General features: G+C 41.2%; 1 protein-coding gene across 2 annotated transcripts in view; it reads left to right on the top strand.

The window, feature by feature from the left end:
* Positions 1-21,856, top strand: part of UPF2 (UPF2 regulator of nonsense mediated mRNA decay) — a 484,524-nt gene that overhangs the window by 448,549 nt on the left and 14,119 nt on the right. For both annotated transcript variants that reach the window (XM_015146458.3, XM_015146457.3), the window contains 3 exons: positions 5,647-5,751; positions 6,049-6,147; positions 12,342-12,509. In XM_015146458.3, the coding sequence (XP_015001944.1) occupies positions 5,647-5,751; positions 6,049-6,147; positions 12,342-12,509 (372 nt within the window). The remainder of the gene's footprint in view (positions 1-5,646; positions 5,752-6,048; positions 6,148-12,341; positions 12,510-21,856) is intronic.

Raw genomic sequence — 21,856 nt, 5'->3', positions numbered from 1 at the left:
TGCTCTGTCGCCCAAATTGGAGTCCTGTGGTGCAATCTTGGCTCACTGCGACCTCTGCCTCTTGGGTTCAAGTCATTCTCCTGCCTCAGCCTCCCGAGTAGCTGAGATAACAGGTACCTGCCACCACGCCCAGCTAATTTTTGTATTTTTAGTAGAGATGGGGTTTCACCATGTTGGCCAGGCTGGTCTTGAACCCCTGACTTCAAGTGATCCGCCCCTCATAGCCCCCCAAAGTGCTAGGATTACAGGCGTGAGCCACTGCACCTGGTCTCTTATTTAGTTTTATGATAGTAAATGTAACTAGTAGTATATTTCTATCATAAAACCCCTTGTTTAATTGAAAGTTTTTTTTTTGAGATGGAGTCTTGCTCTGTCCCCCAGGCTGGAAGTGCAGTGGCGCGATCTCGACTCACTGTAAGCTCTGCCTCCCGGGTTCACGTCATTCTCCTGCCTCAGCCTCCTGAGTAGCTGGGACTACAGGCACCGGCCACCGCGCCCGGCTAATTTTTTGTATTTTTAGTAGAGATGGGGTTTCACCGTGGTCTCGATCTCCTGACCTTGTGATCCGCCCGCCTCGGCCTCCCAAAGTGCTGGGTTTACAGGCATGAGCCACCGCACCCACGTTAAAAGTTTTTAAAGAAAGTAATAAAATACTGATCATAGCATTTTTATTTAATAAGCAATTTAAAGAAAAAAATTGTTTGATCTCCACATGTCTTTTTTTTGTTTGTTTTTTTTTTGAGACAGGGTTTCTCTCTGTTGCCAAGGCTGGAGTGCAGTGGTGTGATCATAGCTCACTGCAGCCTCAACCTCTTGGGCTCAAGCGATCCTCCCACCTCAGCCTCCTGAGTAGCTGAGATTGCATGGACGTGCTACCACGCCCAGCTAATTATTATTATTATTATTATTATTTTTTTTTTTGTAGAGATGAGGATCTTGCTGTATTGCCCAGGCTAGTCTTGAACTCCTGGGCTTAAGCAATCCTCCTCCCTCAGCCTTTCAAAGAACTGGGATTACAGGTGTGAGCCACTGCACCCCACTTCTTGTGTATCGTAATCTCGCTGTTGAATATGGACTTTTTAAAAGTCAGTGGATTTTATACTCTTCAAAGCAAAATTACTGGCTAGATATTAATGAGCTTTGCTTTATTTTTCCCAGATCTCATGGTTATATGAAATCCGAAATTCAACATATACCATAGTAATTGATACACCCTTTTTGTATCTATGACTCTATTAAGCTAAACCATATGAAATTGCTCTTGTACTGTTTCTGACTTAGCAAAATGTCATTTCTGTATGATTAAAACTAGCAGTTTTAATTCTTTCAGTTTTGTCGATGTTTGATACAGTCTTCACTGTCGCCCAGGCTGGAGTGCAGTGGCATGATCTCTGCTCACCATAGTCTCCACCTCCTGGGTTCGAGTGATTCTTGTGCATCAGCTTCCCAAGTAGCTAGGATTTTAGGTGTGTGACACCAAGCCCAGCTAATTTTTGTATTTTTAGTAGAGACGGGGTTTCACCATGTTGGCCAAGTTGGTCTCGAACTCCTGGCCTCAAGTGATCCCCCCACCTTGGCCTTCCAAAACGCTTGGATTACAGGCGTGAGCCACCATGTTCGACCCATGATTCTTCAGTTTTTTCTTCCAAACTCACTTACGTTTAAAAGTTCCATGAAGCTGTGCACATCTGTAGTCCCAGTTACTCAGGTGGCTGAGGTAGGAGGATTGCTCGAGCCCAGGAATTCATGTCCAGCCTGGGCAACATAGTGAGACCCTGTTTCTTTAAATTAAAAAAAAAAAGTCGAACAAAATAAAAGGATGTCTGGGATTTGCTTTATAATCTCGTAGGTTGGGGAATGGGTTAGGGGTATAGAAGAAAAATGAGAGTTTAAAAAGTTAGAATTAGTAAGATACGAATAGAATACTGATGAAATTAAAATGTAAGTCATGAAATTAGCAGTTTTTCACTGGAAGTATTATTTTAATTAAATATTGAAAAAAGTTTAAATTTGCAGTCAATACTTAAGTGTTTTGGGGAAGTTTAATTTCAGTTTTAAAGTTTTTATTTATTTGAGTAAATGGGATGTAAATATTTTGAGAATGTGGGTTTAATATTTAAAGGAATGTTAATTGTTTATAACATTCATAAGATAGATTTGCAAACTGGATTTTTAAAAAGCTTTATTTAGAATTAAAGAGAAAGGACTCATAATTTAAGGTGATTAAAGGTTTCTGCGGTCAGATGTAAAAATCCATAAGGCTGTGTTTCCTTCAGCCCTAAAGCTTTGTAACTTATTGGATATTTGGAATGCTTTAACTGCATAACAAATGGCTTTGCTGTTAGTTAAAAAGGATTGGTTGTGAAAAGATAGGTAATAATGTACGGTTTTCCTAATTGGCTAGTATTTATAGGCAGTGGAAATGCACTATTAAGTATTTATGTTATTTGCTACCACTTTTTCTTTACAACCTTAGAACTTCCTTAGATATAAATAAGTTAGTAAAAATTTAGAATTGGAATATGTTTCTTTAATTGGCTTCAGTGTACTAGATGGGCATTACATTGCTTTGTTTTCAAAATGAGGTTGTAATAGAAACATTCAGTAATAGAATTCAAGTTGACTTATTAAGTATTTTATAACAACAAAGGGAAATGAGAAAATATTTCCATTTCATATTTTCAGACTAATCTTATGGTTGTCTTGGATTTGGCTACTGTACTAATTACATGAGCAGTATCTAATAAATCCAGCATCCTTGGTAAATATGACATTAAGGAGCGCTCATTTTCTTACTAATTTCTCATTTGAAGAGTTCTGATATGTTTCCTCCTCTAAATGCATTTTCTCCTTTTTAAACATGAACTTTATACTTTTGATAGTTATATCATTTGTAACCATTACTTACTTTTCCAGTTGGAGAATGCATAGTGCACAGGATACATGGGTGTTTGCTGCGTAAAAATACAAACAAAACGTGCAGAGGGAGGTTCCATGTGCTTGTGTGTGGAAGTGAACTGGGACTGTGGTTTACTTTGTGAGAAATGAGGTTGGAATAGTTCACTTCTCCTTTTACCCCAAGACCAGTTTCCCATGACCGCCCTCCAAACATAAGGAGGAGAAATTTATTAAAGAAAGAAGATGCATTGATTATAAAGTGATAAGAGCAATGGATAGGCCGGGCGCGGTGGCTCAAGCCTGTAATCCCAGCACTTTGGGAGGCCGAGACGGGCGGATCACGAGGTCAGGAGATCGAGACCATCCTGGCTAACACGGTGAAACCCCGTCTCTACTAAAAAATACAAAAAACTAGCCGGGCGAAGTGGCGGGCGCCTGTAGTCCCAGCTACTTGGGAGGCTGAGGCAGGAGAATGGCGTGAACCCGGGAGGCGAAGCTTGCAGTGAGCTGAGATCCGGCCACTGCACTCCAGCCTGGGCGACAGAGCATGACTCCGTCTCAAAAAAAAAACAAAGAGCAATGGATATTCTACAGTTATTTACTTTGAGACAGAAGGGTTATAATTCAGCTCTTCAAAACAAATGCTGTGTTCTATTTTTATCTTGGTCCTCAGCTGTTCAAGGTTCTATTTGACCTTTTGAAGAGTGGGGGTGACTCTTAGCACCTGACAACCAGAACATTTTCTCTTAAACATCAGCTATCTAAGTTAAAGATAACTGTTTCAATTAAATGTTCTTCTGTGACAACTCCAGTATTCTCTAGCATTGTGTAATTTATCAACAGAAAGTACAAGATTCATTCTTATAATAGCAATAATAGTTAATTTACTGAGCAATTGTTATTCATGGTTACTGCCATAAGCGCTGTCTTTGTATTACCATTTCTCATACTACCCTTGCAATAGGTGGGAAACGAAGGCACAAATAGGTTGAATAATTTTCCCAAGATCGTAGAGCAGGTGGTGGCAGAGCCGGTATTTGAACTCAGGCAGTTCGCCTTTTGCTGCGCTGTTCCTCTTGCTTTCCCTAGCCTGCTTAGGTTTTGTGGTTCATTGGCGAGCACTTCTTAATTCCACCCATTGTTGTACCAGTGTACAGTGGGATTAGGACAAATGAAATTCTTGTTCAAAATCTTAATTTGAAAAATTAATGCATGCTCCATTCCCTGAATAATATGAAGCATAAAGGATGGAGAGAGGGAAAAAGTTAATGTATTTTAGCTTAGTTTTTGAATGGGAAGTGTCTTTTAAGTGTTAAGAAAGGATTCATTTTTTCAAGAGCAAATTTAAGAGCACCTCTATTGCAAATTTAAGTTTGAATTATAAAATTAATTCAGAAAACATGAATGCATTTGGGGGGGAAAAGGTAATGTATTGATGTACATTTTCTTTTTGAGTGGGGGATGGAGTGTAGCTCTGTCGACCAGGCTGGAGTGTAGTGGTGCAACGTTGGCTCACTGCAATCTCTGCCTCCCAGGTTCCAGTGATTCTCTTGCTTCAGACTCCTGAGTAGCTGGAATTACAGGTGCCTGCCACCATGTCTGGCCAATTTTTGTATTTTTAGTAGAGACGAGGTTTTGCTATGTTGGCCAGGCTGGTCTTGAACTCCTGACAAGTGATCCCCTGACCTCGGTCTTCCAAAGTGTTGGGATTATACCATGGCGCCGGCCATTGGTATCCATTTTTGAAACGTTGTCATTTTAGGAACTCAAAATCTTCAGCTGTCTATACACTGTTATGGTTTTGGAATTAATTGCTCCATACACTAAAGATAACACATTTAAGTCATTTGTTTCAGGAATTATTTCTCAGCCATCTTTGCACAGTGAGAAGCAGCTGGGTTTAGTGGGTTTTTTTTTTTTTTAACTCTTAAGGAACCATGTTGGGGGTGACTTGTGATACTGGGGTGGAGGGGCAAACGAAGCTCCACTCTGTGCTTTGTGCCCTTTGAAAATCTGTCGGAACTCTGCCCCGTCTTCTGTTTGACCAGAAATTTCAGCTGAGGGAAGTGGATGGAGGCAGGGACTGACTGTGATAATGGGGTGAAATCGTCTTTGAAAACCACCAGTTAGGGGAGCTGAACGGCCAGGTCTTCTGCTTAATAGCATTGTGCCCTTGGGCAAGTCACTTAACTTTCCTGAGTCTCAGTTTTTTCATGTGTAAAATAGGAACAGTAAAGCTTGTCCTTGCATCCTCAGACTTGGGTAGAGCAAACAAAATGAAGTGTATGAGAATACCTTCCAAACCGAAGTGCTTTATGAAAGGTATTGCTGTATCATTGCTTTCAGCTCATAATGCTGTTATATTTGAACTTTTGTTGGTTTCCGTTGCAGTTAGATGGGTATTAAAGAACTACTGTGAGACATTCAGATTAGTCTCCAGATTAGTTTCAGGAGGAGGAGAACACAAAAGGCTCAGAAAACTTCTTCATTGTGGAATTCAAGAAAGAGCTTCTACAGTAGATCTCTGTATTGTTAGATCAGTTGAAGGCAGTAAGATGGGTTTTCAACTACCAATTTGTCTTAAATGTTACTAGCTGACTTTGCCCTCCCACTGGAAGCCAACTACATAAAGAGCTAAAAGTTGAGAATAGTAAACAATTATACAGAAGTTTTGAAATCTTTTTAAGGCATGTAAAATATGATTAACTTCTCAAAGTGCTTTAATCTTCTAATATTCAATAATTTCAGGAGGGTTCTGATAATGATGATGATGAGGGAGAAGAAGAGGAGGAAGAGAATACAGATTACCTTACAGATTCCAATAAGGAAAATGAAACCGATGAAGAGAATACTGTATGTATGGCTGAAAAGTTTACTTTTTGAAATTGTGCAACATTTTTATAGTATTCAAATTTTAGTCACTAAACTTTTGTTTCTTTTGATTATGAAAAATGTTTGTTTAGAAATTCATTTTCAATTTGTTTTCCTAACCATTTTCTTTAAATTCTTTTAACATTGAATAATGTTAGATATTTTACTCACTTTACTCCTTGAGTTATGTTGAGCAAGTTATCAATACTAAAAGGCTTTGCCCTAGAAAACATTACAGTTAAAATTTCTGGTCTGATTTTGTTGTTTTGTTTTAATAAGGAGGTAATGATTAAAGGCGGTGGACTTAAGCATGTACCTTGTGTAGAAGATGAGGACTTCATTCAAGCTCTGGATAAAATGATGCTAGAAAATCTACAGGTATTAAATGTCGTTTGTTCCAAAGACTCCTCTCAATACAAAACGTTGCAGCCCATTATATTCTGGTTCATGTGAAGGCCTCGCCTATCTAAGTGTCTCTTCTGCAGCAGCTTTTGCTAGATCATGTGTAGACAGCTTGCAGCTAGCTGCTTGTCCTTCTTGCATCCCACATCCTGATTTGCATGAGGTAGAGTCGTTGAAAATGCAACACACACAAGATTTGGAACAGAATAATTTCATTATGCCAATCTTTGCCTTTATTTCTTAAATCGTATTTCTTTTTTTTTCTTGAGACAGAGTCTCACTCTGTTGCTGGAGTGCCCAGGCTGGAGTGCAATGGCACGATCTCAGCTCACTGCAATCTCCACCTCCTGGGTTCAAACAATTCTTGTGCCTCAGCCTCCCCTAGTAGGTGGGATTACAGGCATGTGCCACCACCCTGGGCTAAGTTTTGTATTTTAGTAGAGACGGGGTTTTACCATGTTGGCCAGGCTGGTCTCGACCTCCAGACCTCTCAGGTAATCCGCCTGCCTCGGCCTCCCAAAGTGCCGGGATTACCGCGTGAACCACCGTGCCCGGCCTATTAACTCATATTTCTAAGACTTCTTTCTTGCGGTTTGTTTGGAAGCCAAACTGTGCATAAGATAGACATTTGGGGTCATTTAATTTAGTAAATTCTTACATTTATTAGTTGAATAGCTTCTATGTTAATGGAAAAATGTTTATTATTTAATGTTTAAAGAAATACTAGTTGTTTAATGTATTCATAACATTAATAAACTGGATTTTCTAAAAAACACCATCTAGCAGTTTTTTGAATGCCACAGTAATTTCAAGTAACTATATTTTTCTAGAGTTAGAGGTAAAATCTTAGACTGCTTACTTCAGCCCTATATGTACTTGATGTTAACCCTTTGGTGACTTGACGAGTGGGTTTGTTTGTTTGGATGGCAGGATGCAGGCCCCGTTGGGGTGGGTTTGGTGGAGAATGGGAAGGGAGGGAGTGAAGATACTGGATATAGATAAGTCTTGAGGAGTTTTGCCAGAAAGGGAAGAGAAACGGGGAGGTAGCTAGAGAAGGTCATAGAGTTAAAAGACAGGGTTTTTTTTTTTAAAGGTAGAAGATATTATGGAATCTTTATATGCTCATGGAGCAGTCCTTTAGAGTTGAAATATTGGATTTTACTTTCCTTGATGCTGCTACAGCCAAAGGTATGATCAAGTACAAATTAGTGTTATAGGTGTCTTAGGTGATCTTCTTTCTTTAAATATTAAAATAACATGTGTTCATATATCCAGAAAGCTCCTAATTTATGAAATAAATCTTACATTTATTTTATTTAGGAGCCCAAGCAATCAAATAAAACATAATCATTATAATCCCTTGGAGGAGAGAATGGTTTACTTCTCTGAGAAACTTCCCATCTTATATGAATCAGTAGCCATTTACTCAACCACTCATTTGTTTAGCAGATATGTTTATTGGGTACCTACTGTGTGCCTAACAGTGTGCATCAGGCTAAGTATAAAGTGGTATATGCAACTGACGTGGTTCCTGTTCTAACAGAAGGTAGATATTTAACAACTAAACAAATACATCATTTCAAATTGTGATGAATGCTAAGAGCAGAATGCTTTGGTAGAGACTGAGGGAAGGGCATTCCTAGATAGGATAATGGGGAAGACGCCTCTGAGGTCATGAATTTCAAACAGGGCAAGTAAAGTGGAGCCATCCATCCAGGTGAAAATTTAAGGGAAGATGGGAACAATGTGTCAAAAGTCTTGAGGGAGAAAAGAACCTGTGTTTAAAAAACTAAAAGAAGGCCAACACTAATAGAGGGCAGGGCACAATCCTATGTGGGAGGGTAGAGGTACCCAACAGGGCAAGACTAAATTCAGGGAGCCTGGACAGAAGGCTGTTGTAGTGAGTCAGGTGAGAGATGATGGTCAGCTGTCTAGCATATGGCAAGACACACGGAGAGAAGTCTGGATTTCAGCTATTCAGGGGTAGAATGATCTGGCTTATTTGTTGCTGGATTGGGTATGGGTGTGTAGGGGGTGAGGCATCAAAGATGATATCTGGTTTTCCAGATTGGGCCACTGGCTAATCTCTGGGACAGGAAACAAGGGACCAATGAGCAGAAGTTTCCCTTTGCCCATGCTACACTTGAGAAGCCTTAAGGTGTCAAAATGGAAATGTATGGAGATCAGAGGGATATGTGGAGTGAAAACAGAAATGTGATTGGTAGAGTATATTTAAAGCATTGGAACAAATGATTCATCCCTGGTGTTAAGTGTGGAGATAGAAGAGAAGCAGGGTCAGAATTGAGCCCTGAAGAACCCTAACATTTAGAAATAAGGTAGAAAAGCTGATAAAGTCAAAGGAATAGAAGTTTTTGATATGGTCCAATAATTTTTGCTTATTGACAGTTCTTGAAGCAAGCTGGAAGGATGGGAAGATATAATCAAGGAGGGAAGTTTGGATTCACATTTTTGCAGGAGATATGCTTTTTGTGCTGGAGAAAAACTTAATCCTATACTAGGCCCTAGTTTTTAAGCAATATCAAAATACTGAACAACTGTACAGTATCTCTTTGTTTTGATAAAATTGTCACAGGAAGATGCAGTATCCTAGAGATACTAGTTTTCCATAAATCAAGCCTTTAAACTTAGTGGAATCCTAATTATATCACACCAGGAAGATGTTTTGGTTTTGCAGGGGAAAGAGAAGGGCAGGGAGATCAATGCAGAATAAATTTAAAATTATTTCTTAAAACATCTGTAAGAATAAGCAAAATAGAGAATGCTAACAGATTTTTGGGAAATGAGTGAAATGCTCTACAAGATATGAAAATATGGCTGGGTGCGGTGGCTCACACCTGTAATCCCAGCACTTTGAGAGGCCGAGGCGGGCGGATCAGATGAGGTCAGGAGTTCAAGACCAGCCTGACCAACATGGTAAAACCCTGTCTCTACTAAAAATACAAAAAAAAATTAGCTGGGCTCGGTGGTGGGCACCTGTAATCCCAGCTGCTCGGGAGGCTGAGGAGGAGAATCACTTGAACCTGGGAGGCAGAGGTTGCAGTGAGCCGGGATCGCACCATTGGGGACAAGAGCGAGACTTCATCTCAAAAAAAAAAAAAAAGATAAAACGTTTTAAACTGACAATAATAGTTTGATACAGGAACAGATTAATGAAACAGAGGAGAATACAAAATCGACCCAAAACATGACCGTTTAATAATATGATGAAGATAACATTGCAAATCAGTTAAGGGAAAACAGACAATAAACAGAAATAAAGTTGACTTTCCGTTTTATTTCCACACCAGAATTAATTGCAAATCTATCAAACACTCCCATAATTTTGAAGACTGTTGGGCCCTGCATCAGGTGCTTTACATCTATTCCTTGCACAGTGCTGTCAGATACTATTAGTATTCTTTTGCTTTAGCTAAAGAAACAGAGGCTTGGAAAGACAAGAAGCTTGCTGGCCAGGCATGGTGGCTCACGCCTGTAATCCCAGCACTTTGGGAGGCTAAGATGGGTGGATCACGCGGTCAGGAGATCGAGACCATCATGACTAACACGATGAAACCCTGTCTCCACTAAAAGTACAAAAAATTAGCTGGGCGTGGTGGCGGATGCCTGTAGTCCCAGCTGCTTGGGAGGCTGAGGCAGGAGAATCACTTGAACCCGGGAGGTGGAGGTTGCAGTAAGCCAAGATTGTTCCACTGCGCAATCTCTCTGCCTGGGGGACAGGGTGAGACTGTCTCCAAAAAAAAAAAAAACTTGCTTATGGCTACATGGCTAAGAGGTGTGAGAATCTGTTCTCAACTATTTTACTGTGTTGCCTTCTAGCACAGGATGCTATGAGAAACTTGAAGAAATGACAGGAAGAAAACGTTTATAGTCTACACAAAGGCCTAATACTTCTATAGCAAACCAATGAGAAATGATAAATGATCTAGTTTTTTTTAATTGTATGAAAGGTAATGGCAAAATCATGCCAAAGCTCATGAGTAATAAAATAGTGTGCAAATTCAGATGAGCCTTTTCACTTATCAGACCATCAGATACTGAGATTTACTAAGTGATAATACCCAGTGTGGTTTTGTTTGAGTAAATGTATTTGTAAATGTCTGTCAGTCCAGCTTTTTTAGAGGGAAATTCAGTAAACCTGTCGAATGGGCTTGCCAGTTGATCTAAAAATTTACCCCTACTTGTTCTCTTTATAAAGCTAAATATACAAAGATATCACATTGTGATAGGAAAGAAAGTCCTTCCATGTGTGGGAAGGAGCATTAAAAAAAAAAAGTCTTGGTTGTCTGTCAATAATCAATTAAATAATAAGGGCATATCGACGTAATTCGCTCTATATATATTCAAAGAAAAAGATAACCAAGATATAGGATTAAACAGAAGAAAAAATATGTATGTTGAGTATACAACAGTATGCATAGTGCTTGCTTGTGTTTATATGTATATATTGTTCGTATATGCAAGAAAAAATCTGAGAGAACATACTCCATTGTTAATAGTTGTTGCATCTTGGGGTTGGGGCAGAGGGAAGTAGCTGGAGGAGTTAGTATGGACATACTTACCAATACATTTTCGTATTTAAATATTTTATGAAGAGAATATGTTAATGTTATAATCAGGGAGAAAAATCAAGATTTGTCTATTGTGATCCTTTTGAATTTTAAGAAAAAAGTCTTCATAAATCTTATAAACCTGGGAAGACTTCAAGCAGATTATAATAAACTGGAGCTTAAAAAACAATAAAACAGGATTTTACTTGATTTGCAAGTCTCTTGAATATATGGGGCTTGTATCAGAAGACTGTTTAAATGGTGGTAGAGCAGTTTCCAAGACATTGAGGGCCTTTCAGCATGACCTGCCTAGCTTCGTGGAATATTCAGCTCTTCCCTCTTTGCTGCTCATTCATCAGTCCTGTGTTTGCAGTTCCCTAAGTGCACCATGCTGGTTCATGTCCTTGCTTTGCACCTGTTCTTCCCCTGCCTGGATTCCCTCCACATCCCCCAAACTGCTCTTTTACCGTTTGCTTGGAAGAAGTCGATGAAGTCTTTAACATTCTCAAATGTGCCATTTCTATTCAGCCTTTCGTGAAAGGCACACAACCACTGCCAGCCAGGTACAGGTAGTCACTTAATCTCCTCCACAGGTGTTATACACCTATGATGTATCATCGTAATTGTTTCTGCATCTGTCTTAACAAGCTTATTGAGCTCTTGGAGGGTAGTGGCTAAGTATTTTTAACATTACTATCTCCAAGCCTGTAACATATGGCAAGTCTTCAGTGAAGGTTCATTTAATTAATTGGTTGGAAAGTTCATTGTAAATGTTAAAAATAATTGATTTTGCCAACCAAGGAATTAATCCGAATGGTCATAGATTCCGTTCATTCTTCAGTACTCCCTGAGTGCCTGCTGTGGGTAACGCCCTGCTGGGGAGCCCTGGAGAAAGGGATGCAGTGATGAGCCCATGCTGCCTGGGATTATGAAGGAAGATGTGGTCTAGGAAGATGAATAGAAGGCTGTGGTGTATTTAAGGAGGGGGGGGAAGATTTGGTAGAACCTGCAGCACTGCGTGCTTGGGAGAGGCTGGAGCAGTCAACAGCAGCCAAGTCCCATAGTTCCTTCCATGTCGTAGGCAGAGGTGTTAGGTGGAGGGAGAAATGCTCCCTAGATTTATCCACGGTTCATAAAGAGTATTATGATAGCTGTGATTGTTGACTGTTACAGTTCTTATGATTGTTGTGTTTTAAGAAATACAGCATTGGGCCGGGCGCGGTGGCTCAAGCCTGTAATCCCAGCACTTTGGGAGGCCGAGACGGGCGGATCACGAGGTCAGGAGATCAAGACCATCCTGGCTAACACCGTGAAACCCCGTCTCTATTAAAAAATACAAAAAACTAGCCGGGCGAGGTGGCAGGCGCCTGTAGTCCCAGCTACTCGGGAGGCTGAGGCAGGAGAATGGCGTAAACTCGGGCGGCGGAGCTTGCAGTGAGCTGAGATCCGGCCACTGCACTCCAGCTTGGGCGACAGAGCGAGACTCTGTCTCAAAAAAAAAAAAAAAAAAGAAATACAGCATTGAATGAGTTTGCAATTTATATTGACATACATCCATATATATCTTGGAGTGTTTATTATGTCCTTTTTAATTTCTTTTAGCAACGAAGTGGTGAATCTGTTAAAGTGCACCAACTAGATGTTGCCATTCCTTTGCATCTCAAAAGCCAGCTGAGGAAAGGGCCCCCACTGGGAGGTGGGGAAGGAGAGGCCGAGTCTGCAGACACAATGCCGTTTGTCATGTTAACAAGAAAAGGCAATAAACAGCAGGTAAGAAACTGCCCGGCCTGTAATTATAGCTGATTGTGAGTTATCCCGTTTAAGGAGCAACTTTGTTTTATTGGTTTTAACTTATCTTTGACCTACAAGGGGATAAGGGTTGCACAGTTTTAAAGCGTTCAGTGTTCAGTGGTAGAATAATTTCATCCCTTATATGGTTTGTCTTTTGTTTATTTGCTTGTTTGTTTGAGACAGAGTCTCACTTTGTCACCTAGGCTGGAGTGCAGTGGCAGAATCTTGGCTCACTGCAGCCTCCACCTCCCAGGTTCAAACGATTCTTCTGCCTCAGCCTCCGGAGTAGGTGGGATTACAGGCATCCACCATGACGCCTGGCTAATTTTTGTATTTTTAGTAGAGACGGGGTTTCACCATGTTGGCCAGGCTGGTCTCGAACTCCTGACCTCAGGTGATCCGCCCACCTCGGCCTCCCAAAGTGCTTGGATTACAGGCGTGAGCCACTGCGCCTGGCCCCTTATGTGTTTTAAATGATATATATTTGTTAGAATATGTAACTACCTTGATATCTAGCACAAACGTCCACAAGCAAGCCCTGGGCAGGGAAGGAAAGGAGGATGGCGACTGATGCAGCTCCAGAAGAGGCTTGGCTGCCGTCACTTGAAAATCACACCAACCCTTCTCTATATCCCTCTCCATTTTTGTTGTTTGCTCTTTCCCCCTTCATACAAGATTGTCCCTCAAAACCTTTTCCCCCTCTACCAAGCTGTTACTCTAGGGACTCATAGTTGATTTGTCGTATACTTATTGAGCATCTACTATGTGCCAGGTACTATTCTATTCAGGTCCTGAGGCTACAGTGATACACAGACCAATGTACCTACCCTCGTGGAACTTACCTCCTACTGAGAGAGTGAGAGAGACAAATGCACCTATTTGTAGATAGTGAAACATGGTATGAAGAGAATATAGGCCAGCTCTCAGATATACCTTTAGGTGTATTTAGATCAATTCTGTAAACTTTTTTTACATTTTAACATTTCTGAGATCAAGTTGCTTCTTAGAGTTCATGGAATCCTGTGATAATTGACAGCATTTCTTTCTGCTTTAGGGATAAATAAAATAATGGTGCCTCTTAGAATTAATAGAATGTTACATTTTGTTGTATATGGTAGCTGCCACAGTTATCTTAGACAAGTCCAATACCTGACTCCCACATTCATCTACACAGTCGTTTAACAAATATTTATTATTTACCTGCTACACACCAGGCACTTCTGTGTGCAGAACATAGCAGCAGTTAGCCAGAGTCCCTCCTCTCTTGCAAGCTTTCATTCTGGTGTTGGGAGGCATGAGAAATACACCAAGTCACGTTGGGGGAATGGCTACTGAAGGGGCGGCCTGCCCCTCCACACCTGTGGGCGTTTCTCGTTAGGTGGAACGAGAGACTTGAGAAAAGAAATGAGACACAGAGACAAAGTATAGAGAAAGAAAAGTGGGCCCAGGGGACTGGCGCTCAGCATGCAGAGGATCCACGCCGGTACTGGTCTCAGTTCCCTTAGTATTTATTGATAATTATCTTTACCATCTTAGAAAAAGGGACGTAGCAGGATAAGAGGATCATCGTAGGGAGAAGGTCAGCAGTAAGACATATGAATAAAGATCTCTGTGACATGAATAAGTTTAAGGAAAAGTGCTGTGCCTTGATATGCATATGTAAACATCTCCATAAACCTTTTTAGTGCATAAAGAGCAGCATTGCACTAGCAAGTCCCACCTTTCGCCCTGAGGTGGTTTTCTCCTCTCTCAGTAAACAGAACATGCAATCGGGTTTTACACCCGAGATGTTCCATGCCCAGGGACGAGCAGGAGACAGATGCTTTTCTCTATCTGAACTGCCAAGAGGCCTTCTTTCCTCTTGTACTAGTCCTCCTCAGCACAGACCCTTCACGGGTGTCAGGCTGGGGGATGATCAGGTCTTTCTCTTCCCACAAGGCCATATTTCAGACTATCACACAGGGAGAAACCTTGGACAATACCTAGCTTTCCTAGGCAGAGGTCCCTGCAACCTCTGGCAGTGTCCCTGGGTACTTGAGATTAAGAGAATGGTGATGACTTTTAAACAGTAAACTGCCATCAGGCACTTCTTGAACAAAGCACACCCTGCACAGCCCAAAATCCGTTAAACCTTGAGTCACCACAGCACATGTCTCTTGCAAGGACAAGGTTGGGAGTGGGGTCACAGATTAACAGCATCTCAAATACAGAACAAGATGGAGTCTCTTATGTCTACTTCTTTCTATATAGACACAGTAACAGTCTGATCTTTCTTTTCCCCACAGCTACCAAGGTGGATAAAGCAGGGTAAGAGGATAGAAAGAGACAGGGGTGATGAGGTGCCAGGAGAGGGAGGCTGTCTCTTAGGTAGGATGATCAGGGAAGACTCTGCAATAAGTTGCATCTGAGATGTCCTCCCCACTAGCACAACCTCAAATATATGATGCCTAAATATCCCTGCATTTGTTGGGCAACTTCTCATGTACACCGAGATCAAAATTGTGCAGTATACTTGTGCAGCATACAAGTGATATACTTGAGCAGTATACTACTTGTTGCTGCAGCGATACCACCTATATACCAATTAGAATTGTGGAGTGTGGCCGGGTGCGGTGGCTCACACTTGTAATCCCAGCACTTTGGGATGCCAAGGTGGGCGAATCACAAGGTCAGGAGTTCAAGACCAGCCTGACCAACATAGTGAAACCCTGTCTCTACTAAAAATACAAAAATTAGCCAGACGTGGTTGTGGGCACCTGTAATCCCAGCTACTCAGGAGGCTGAGGCAGGAGAATCACTTGAATCCAGGAGGTGGAAGTTGTAGTGAGCCAAGATCGCACCATTGCACTCCAGCCTGGGCGACAGAACGAGACTCCGTCTCAAAGAAAAAAATAAGAAGAAGAATCGTGGAGTGTGGGGCTGGCAAAGACTTCACGGCATGCCTCATGTATTGAGAGTTAACTTTGACAGGATCACAGCATTGCTGAATCTTCCTCAGACACTGCCATCATCAGGCCTTGCCTCCAGCCCAGGCTCCAGCCAGGCCTCCTGGTGCTTTCAGGAGAGCCACACCCCTCCCCTCCTTTGACCAGGGTTGGACTCTGGCACATCCCCATTCCTTTACTCTCCATTCTCTATCTGTGGGGAAAATGAGAGCTTTTTCAAAAATCAGGCCCTAAATGTGGTGTTGCCCTGAGATCTTTGCTAAGACTGCTGTCCTCAGAGCACCGGGAAATGCTAATTCACCACTGTTAAACCAGGATTCACAAATCCCAGCAGTTTTGCTTTTCTAGGGACTATTTAGTTCTGTGAACTAGACTTTTCTATTTCAGTTACCATGTTTTAGATCTCCTTCATTCTCTTTCTCTTTAAAAACTCTTAGCTTCCTCCTCCATTCCCCCATCACCAGCTTTTCTTGGCACACAGTTTCTAAAGGTAATTAGGCTGTAAAGTTGGAAGGCATGCACACATGCACATATCTTGTCTGTTGAATTGTGGAGGGGAGTACATGGCAGCTTCAGCTAGATATACCTTGGTCTCTATTCCTGCACAGCTGCTAGATAATGCTATTCCATTGGCACACTAGGGCCATGATTTTTGTTAACTAAAAGAGAGTTTAGGAATATCTCTTTTTGAAGGTCAGATTGCACAACAGTAAATAATCAGTTTTTTTCTTCCTCCCTTTCATGAAGCACATGAATATTCATTATCACCTTTGTCAACGCTACACCCCATCTGGCCCTTATAGAACATGTAGGCATTGAAAATAATCAAAGCCTACTTAAAAAAAGCTTGTGGGCTTTGGAAAATAAGTATACCCCAGCAGTCTGAAATTCTAAATTGTATAAATCAAAATAAGATTATGTATTTTTTAGAAGGAATATTTTTGGTTGAAAGTAGGTAGATTATAAACCGGGTGGCTTATGTAATTTTATGTAAATGAATTTGAAGTTCTTGTTTCTTAAAATGTAACATTTAATTTTTAATTGTTAAGGATATATTGTTATTAAATTTTAAAAATATTAGCAGACATGAAATGAGAACTCAGAGTACCTGGTTATTAAGTAAATTTTCAATGCTTCTAAACTTTATTTGGAATTTTGGAAAATGTTCAGTTTTTGGAACATTATTTGAAGAAACATCGTTGGTATGTTGTGGTCTGAAAAAGAAAGTATATTTTGTTGTGATTTTTATTCCTTTATTTGGCTTTTGGGTGTTGGCCCTTCTGGTGCAACGGTGTTTCTACAAATGTGAAATGTGTTGCCTTATAGGAATCTTTGGTTTTAAAGTGAAAGACCTCTTTGTGCATCAAATTTGTACTCAGAAATAACTTTCTGTTGTGGTCATTAGGGGAAAGAAAAAATTGCACCAATGAAGTGAGTAGTTGCAGAGAAAGAAAAAGATAATGCTTTTAGCCATTTCTTTCTTTCTAGATTTAAATATTTATGAATTAGAATAATGAATTTAAATTAAAACAAGTTTTAATGTAATATAAATGTTATAAAATGCTTTAAAAAGCTTTTTTGACCAGGCGCGGTGGCTCAAGCCTGTAATCCCAGCACTTCAGGAGGCCGAGGCAGGTGGATCACGAGGTCAGGAGATTGAGACCATCCTGGCTAACACAGGGAAACCCCGTCTCTACTAAAAACACACACAAAAATACTAGCTGGGCGAGGTGGCGGGCGCCTATAGTCCCAGCTACTTGGGAGGCTGAGGCAGGAGAATGGCGTGAACCCAGGAGGCAGAGGTTGCAGTGAGCTGAGATCGCGCCACTGCACTCCAACCTGGGCCACAGAGCAAGACTCCGTCTCAAAAAAAAAAAAAAAAAAAAAAAACTTTTTTATTATTTCAAACAAATGTGTAACATAGTATAGTTTAATACTGGCAGACAAGCCTTTTTTGCAATTAATGTTTACATAAGGAGTTATGATTTGTTATTATATTTTTACTAGAATAATGGATAGTTATATGTCATAGTAACTTGGGATTATGTTTTTTGATTTTAGCTACAGTCATGGAGTAGCAGCAAAATATAAGCTAAATCACCTTCATTGCTATTATGTTCAGGAAATTTAGTTTGAGTGACTTCAATATTTTTATCATCTAACTTGCTATAAAGTAGTGTGTCTCTGTTAACAGTATCTTAGCAGCTCTGCAGTAAAGGCAGTAGGCAAAGGTGGCCATCAGTAAATTTGTCTCTTTGTTTCCCTGTATTTATTACTGTCTCTTTTATGTTCTTTTTAAGTACATAATGCTTGAGAACTTTGCCTTTTGTAAAATTTGTCTGAGTTCATAAAATGTGTTTTTGTTCATCTTTTATTTATAATTGTTTCCCATTAGAAGATCTTTTTTTTTTTTTTTTTTTTTTTTTTTTTTGAGACGGAGTCTCACGCTGTTGCCCAGGCTGGAGTGCAGTGGCGCGATCTCGGCTCACTGCAAGCTCCGCCTCCTGGGTTCACGCCATTCTCCTGCCTCAGCCTCCTGAGTAGCTGGGACTACAGGCGCCTGCCACCGCGCCCGGCTGATTTTTTGTATTTTTAGTAGAGACGGGGTTTCACTGTGGTCTCGATCTCCTGACCTTGTGATCCGCCCACCTCGGCCTCCCAAAGTGCTGGGATTACAGGCTTGAGCCACCGCGCCCGGCCTAGAAGATCTTTTAACCTTCTTTGATCACATTATGAACTTTTCTTTACAATGTTTTGTACTATTTTATTATTGTGATTAGTGCCATCATCATTAGGCTTATTATTAGTGGATTATGAAGGAAATTTCAAATTTTATCGTCAGGAACCTAAAAGGGGGAGAAGTGGCCAACTGTTTTATTTCTGAGTGTTTAGATAAAAATATCTTAGAGTTGCAACGTCCAGTTTCATGATGATTAAGAAATTATCTGTCTACTTTTTTTTTAATTGAGTCGGAGTCTTGCTCTTTTGCCCAGGCTGGAGTGCGGTGGCACAACCTTGGCTCACTGCAACCTCCGCCTCCCGGGTTCAAGCAATTCTCCTGCCTCAACCTCCCGGGTGGCTGGGACTATAGTTTTAGTAGAGATGGAGTTTCACCATGTTGGCCAGGCTGGTCTCGAACTCCTGACCTCAGGTCATCCAGCCACCTCGGCCTCCCAAAGTGTCAGGATTATAGGCATGAGCCACTGTGCCCCACCTATCTACATTTTTTACTGGGCTGCCTTGCTTGACTATTTTGTAAAACAGTAATATACCAATCCCTCTATTTGCATAATTCATAACTGTTTAGGACCAGTTAGTATAGCCACTGAAAGGAAAGCCAGCCAACTGATTAAGAGGATTGTAATGCTAGAGTCTATAATTTACATTCAGAAATTCAGTCTGCCATGTCTCTTCATCCAAGGCATCTTATTTTGTACTTGGAACAGAAAATGGTTTAAAATTTAGCTGTCACTCTCAAAGCCTAATTGATGTTTTTATATATATATATATATTTTATATATTTTTTTTTTTTTTGAGACAAGAGTATCACTCAGTTGCCCAGGCTGGAGTGCAGTGGTGCAATCTGGGCTCACTGCAATCTCCGCCTCCCAGGCTCAAGTGATTCTCCTGCCTCAGCCTCCCAAGTAGCTGGGATTACAGGCATGCACCACCACACCTGGCTACTTTTTGTATTTTTAGTAGAGGCGGGGGTTTCACCATGTTGGCCAGGCTGGTCTCGAACTCCTGACCTCAGGTCATCCACCCACCTTGGCCTCCCAAAGTGCTGAGCCCCAGGAGGTGCTGTTTTAAAAGGCTGTCTTTAGAGCATAAGAACAAAGAAGGGTAGTCCCAGTGCTTGCAAAGAGATATGGGAAACAGACAAAACAGACCTGTTCTCAGTCCCTTTTATAATGTCAAAAGGAAAGATTATTATCCAAAAGGATAAAATTAAATAATATCAAAAGGGATTATCTTACTACACATTGTCTGTCTGTATCAGAATATCTCATGTACCCCATAAATATGTACACCCCACAAACCCACAAAAAAAAAAAAAAAAAAAGATTATCTGACCAGGCACAGTTGACTTGTGCCTGTAAAACACTTTGGGAAGCCAAGGCAGCTGGATCATTTGAGCTCAGGAGTTTGAGATCAGCCTGGGCAACATGGTGAAACCCAGTCTCTACTAAAAATACAAAAATTAGTTGGGTGTGGTGGCGTGCACCTGTAATCCCAGCTATTCAGGAAGATTGCTTGAACCCAGGAGGTCGAGGCTGCAGTGAACCCAGATGGCACCACTGCACTCCAGCCTGGGTAACACAGCGAGACTCTGCCCCTCCCCCTCCCCCCAAAAAAGAAAAAAGTTGTAATAAATAAAAGAGAGAGATTATCTACTTTAAGTGAGTCCCAGTTAGGCATAAACAAATTGTATCCTTTAGGACTGAAATCACACATAATTATAAAGCAGTTGTCATTAACTTAGAAAAATCTTACCAAATGGAATGAAAGATTCACAGTGGGCCAATATTTCCTTTTTCAAAAGCAAGCAAAATATACATGCGGAAAACTAGATAGTCTGATAAGCTTGATGTCAACTTTTAGCATAATTCTAGATTGAGTTTTAAAACAGATGGTTTTAGTTGTTAGGAAAATGAAAATTAAAACCAAACAAAATAGCAGTATATGCTCATTAGAATGGCTAAAATTAAAAACTGACCATATCAATTTTTTGCCTGGGATATGAAAGAACTGGAACTCTCATACACTTCTATCATAATATGAAATGGGGCTGAGCACGGTGGCTCACACCCGTAATCCCAACACTTTGGGAGGCTGAGGCAGGTGGGTCACCTAAGGTCAGGAGTTCAAGACTAACCTGGCCAACATGGTGAAACCCCATCTCTACTAAAAATACAAAAATTAGCTGGGCCTGGTGGCACGCAACTGTAATCCCGGCTACTTGGGAGGCTGAGACAGGAGAATCGCTTGAATCCAGGAGGCAGAGGTTGCATTGAGCCAAGATTGTGCCACGTTGCACTCCAGCCTGAGCAACAAGAATGAAAAAAAACTCCGTCTTAAAAAAAAAGGGTATAACGTATAACCACTTTGGCAGTTTCTTTTTTTTTTTTTTTTTTTTTTTGAGATGGAGTCTTGCTCTGTCGCCCAGGCTGGAGTGCAGTGGCCGGATCTCAGCTCACTGCAAGCTCCGCCTCCCGGGTTTACGCCATTCTCCTGCCTCAGCCTCCCCAGTAGCTGGGACTACAGGCGCCCACCACCTCGCCCGGCTAGTTTTGTGTATTTTTAGTAGAGACGGGGTTTCACCGTATTAGCCAGGATGGTCTGGATCTCCTGACCTCGTGATCCGCCCGTCTCGGCCTCCCAAAGTGCTGGGATTACAGGCTTGAGCCACCGCGCCCGGCCTGGCAGTTTCTTAAAAAGTAAAACACACCAGATGTTTCTAGCTATTTCATTCCTAGCATTTTTCAGTTAAGAGATGAAGACAAACATCCACCCAGAGATTTGTACATGAATGCAGAATTGCATGTGTAATAACCCAAAAGTAGAAACAGCCAAAATGTTCCTAACAGGTGAATGAATATGTGGCATATTCATACAAGGAAATACAATTCTGCAATAAAAAGGAGCAACGTATTGATGCATACAACATGTATGTCTCTCGAAATCTTTATGGCAAGCAAAATAAGCTGGACAATGAAAGAGTGCATGTTGTGGCTGGGCGCTGTGGCTCACGCCAGTAATCCCAACGTTTTGGGAGGCCGAGGCAGCCAGATCACCTGAGGTCGGGAGTTCGAGACCAGCCTGACCAACATGGAGAAACCCCATCTCTACTAAAAATACAAAAGTAGCCAGGTGTGGTGGTGGTGCCTGCCTATAATCCCAGCTACTCAAGAGACCGAGGCAGGAGAATCGCTTGATCCTGGGAGGCAGAGGTTGCAGTAGGCCAAGATTGCGCCATTGCACTCCAACCTGGGCGACAAGAGTGAAACTCCATCTCGGGGAAAAAAAAAAAAAAAAAAAAGACTGCATGTTGTATAATCTGATAGATATAAACGTTTAGAAAATACAGACTAGCCAGGCATGGTGGCACTCACCTATAGTCCCAGCTACTCAAGAGGCTAATGCAGGAGAATCACTTGAGCCTGGGAGGCAGAGGTTGCAATGAGCCGAAATTGTGCCACTGCACTCCAGCCTGGGCAACACAGCAAGACTCTTGTCTCAAAAAAAAAAAAAAAAAGTTAGCCAGGCATGGTGGTGTGTGCCTGTAATCATAGCTACTTGGGAGGCTGAGGTGGGAGGATCACTTGAGCCCAGGAGTTCTGATGCTGCAATGAGCTATGGTCATACCACTGCACTCTAGTC

This window comes from Macaca mulatta, chromosome 9 (genome assembly GCF_049350105.2).
Source record: "Macaca mulatta isolate MMU2019108-1 chromosome 9, T2T-MMU8v2.0, whole genome shotgun sequence".
Taxonomy (NCBI): domain Eukaryota; kingdom Metazoa; phylum Chordata; class Mammalia; order Primates; family Cercopithecidae; genus Macaca; species Macaca mulatta.
The sequence above is the reverse complement of the archived record's forward strand: the minus strand, read 5'-3'. Positions and strand labels throughout refer to the sequence as shown.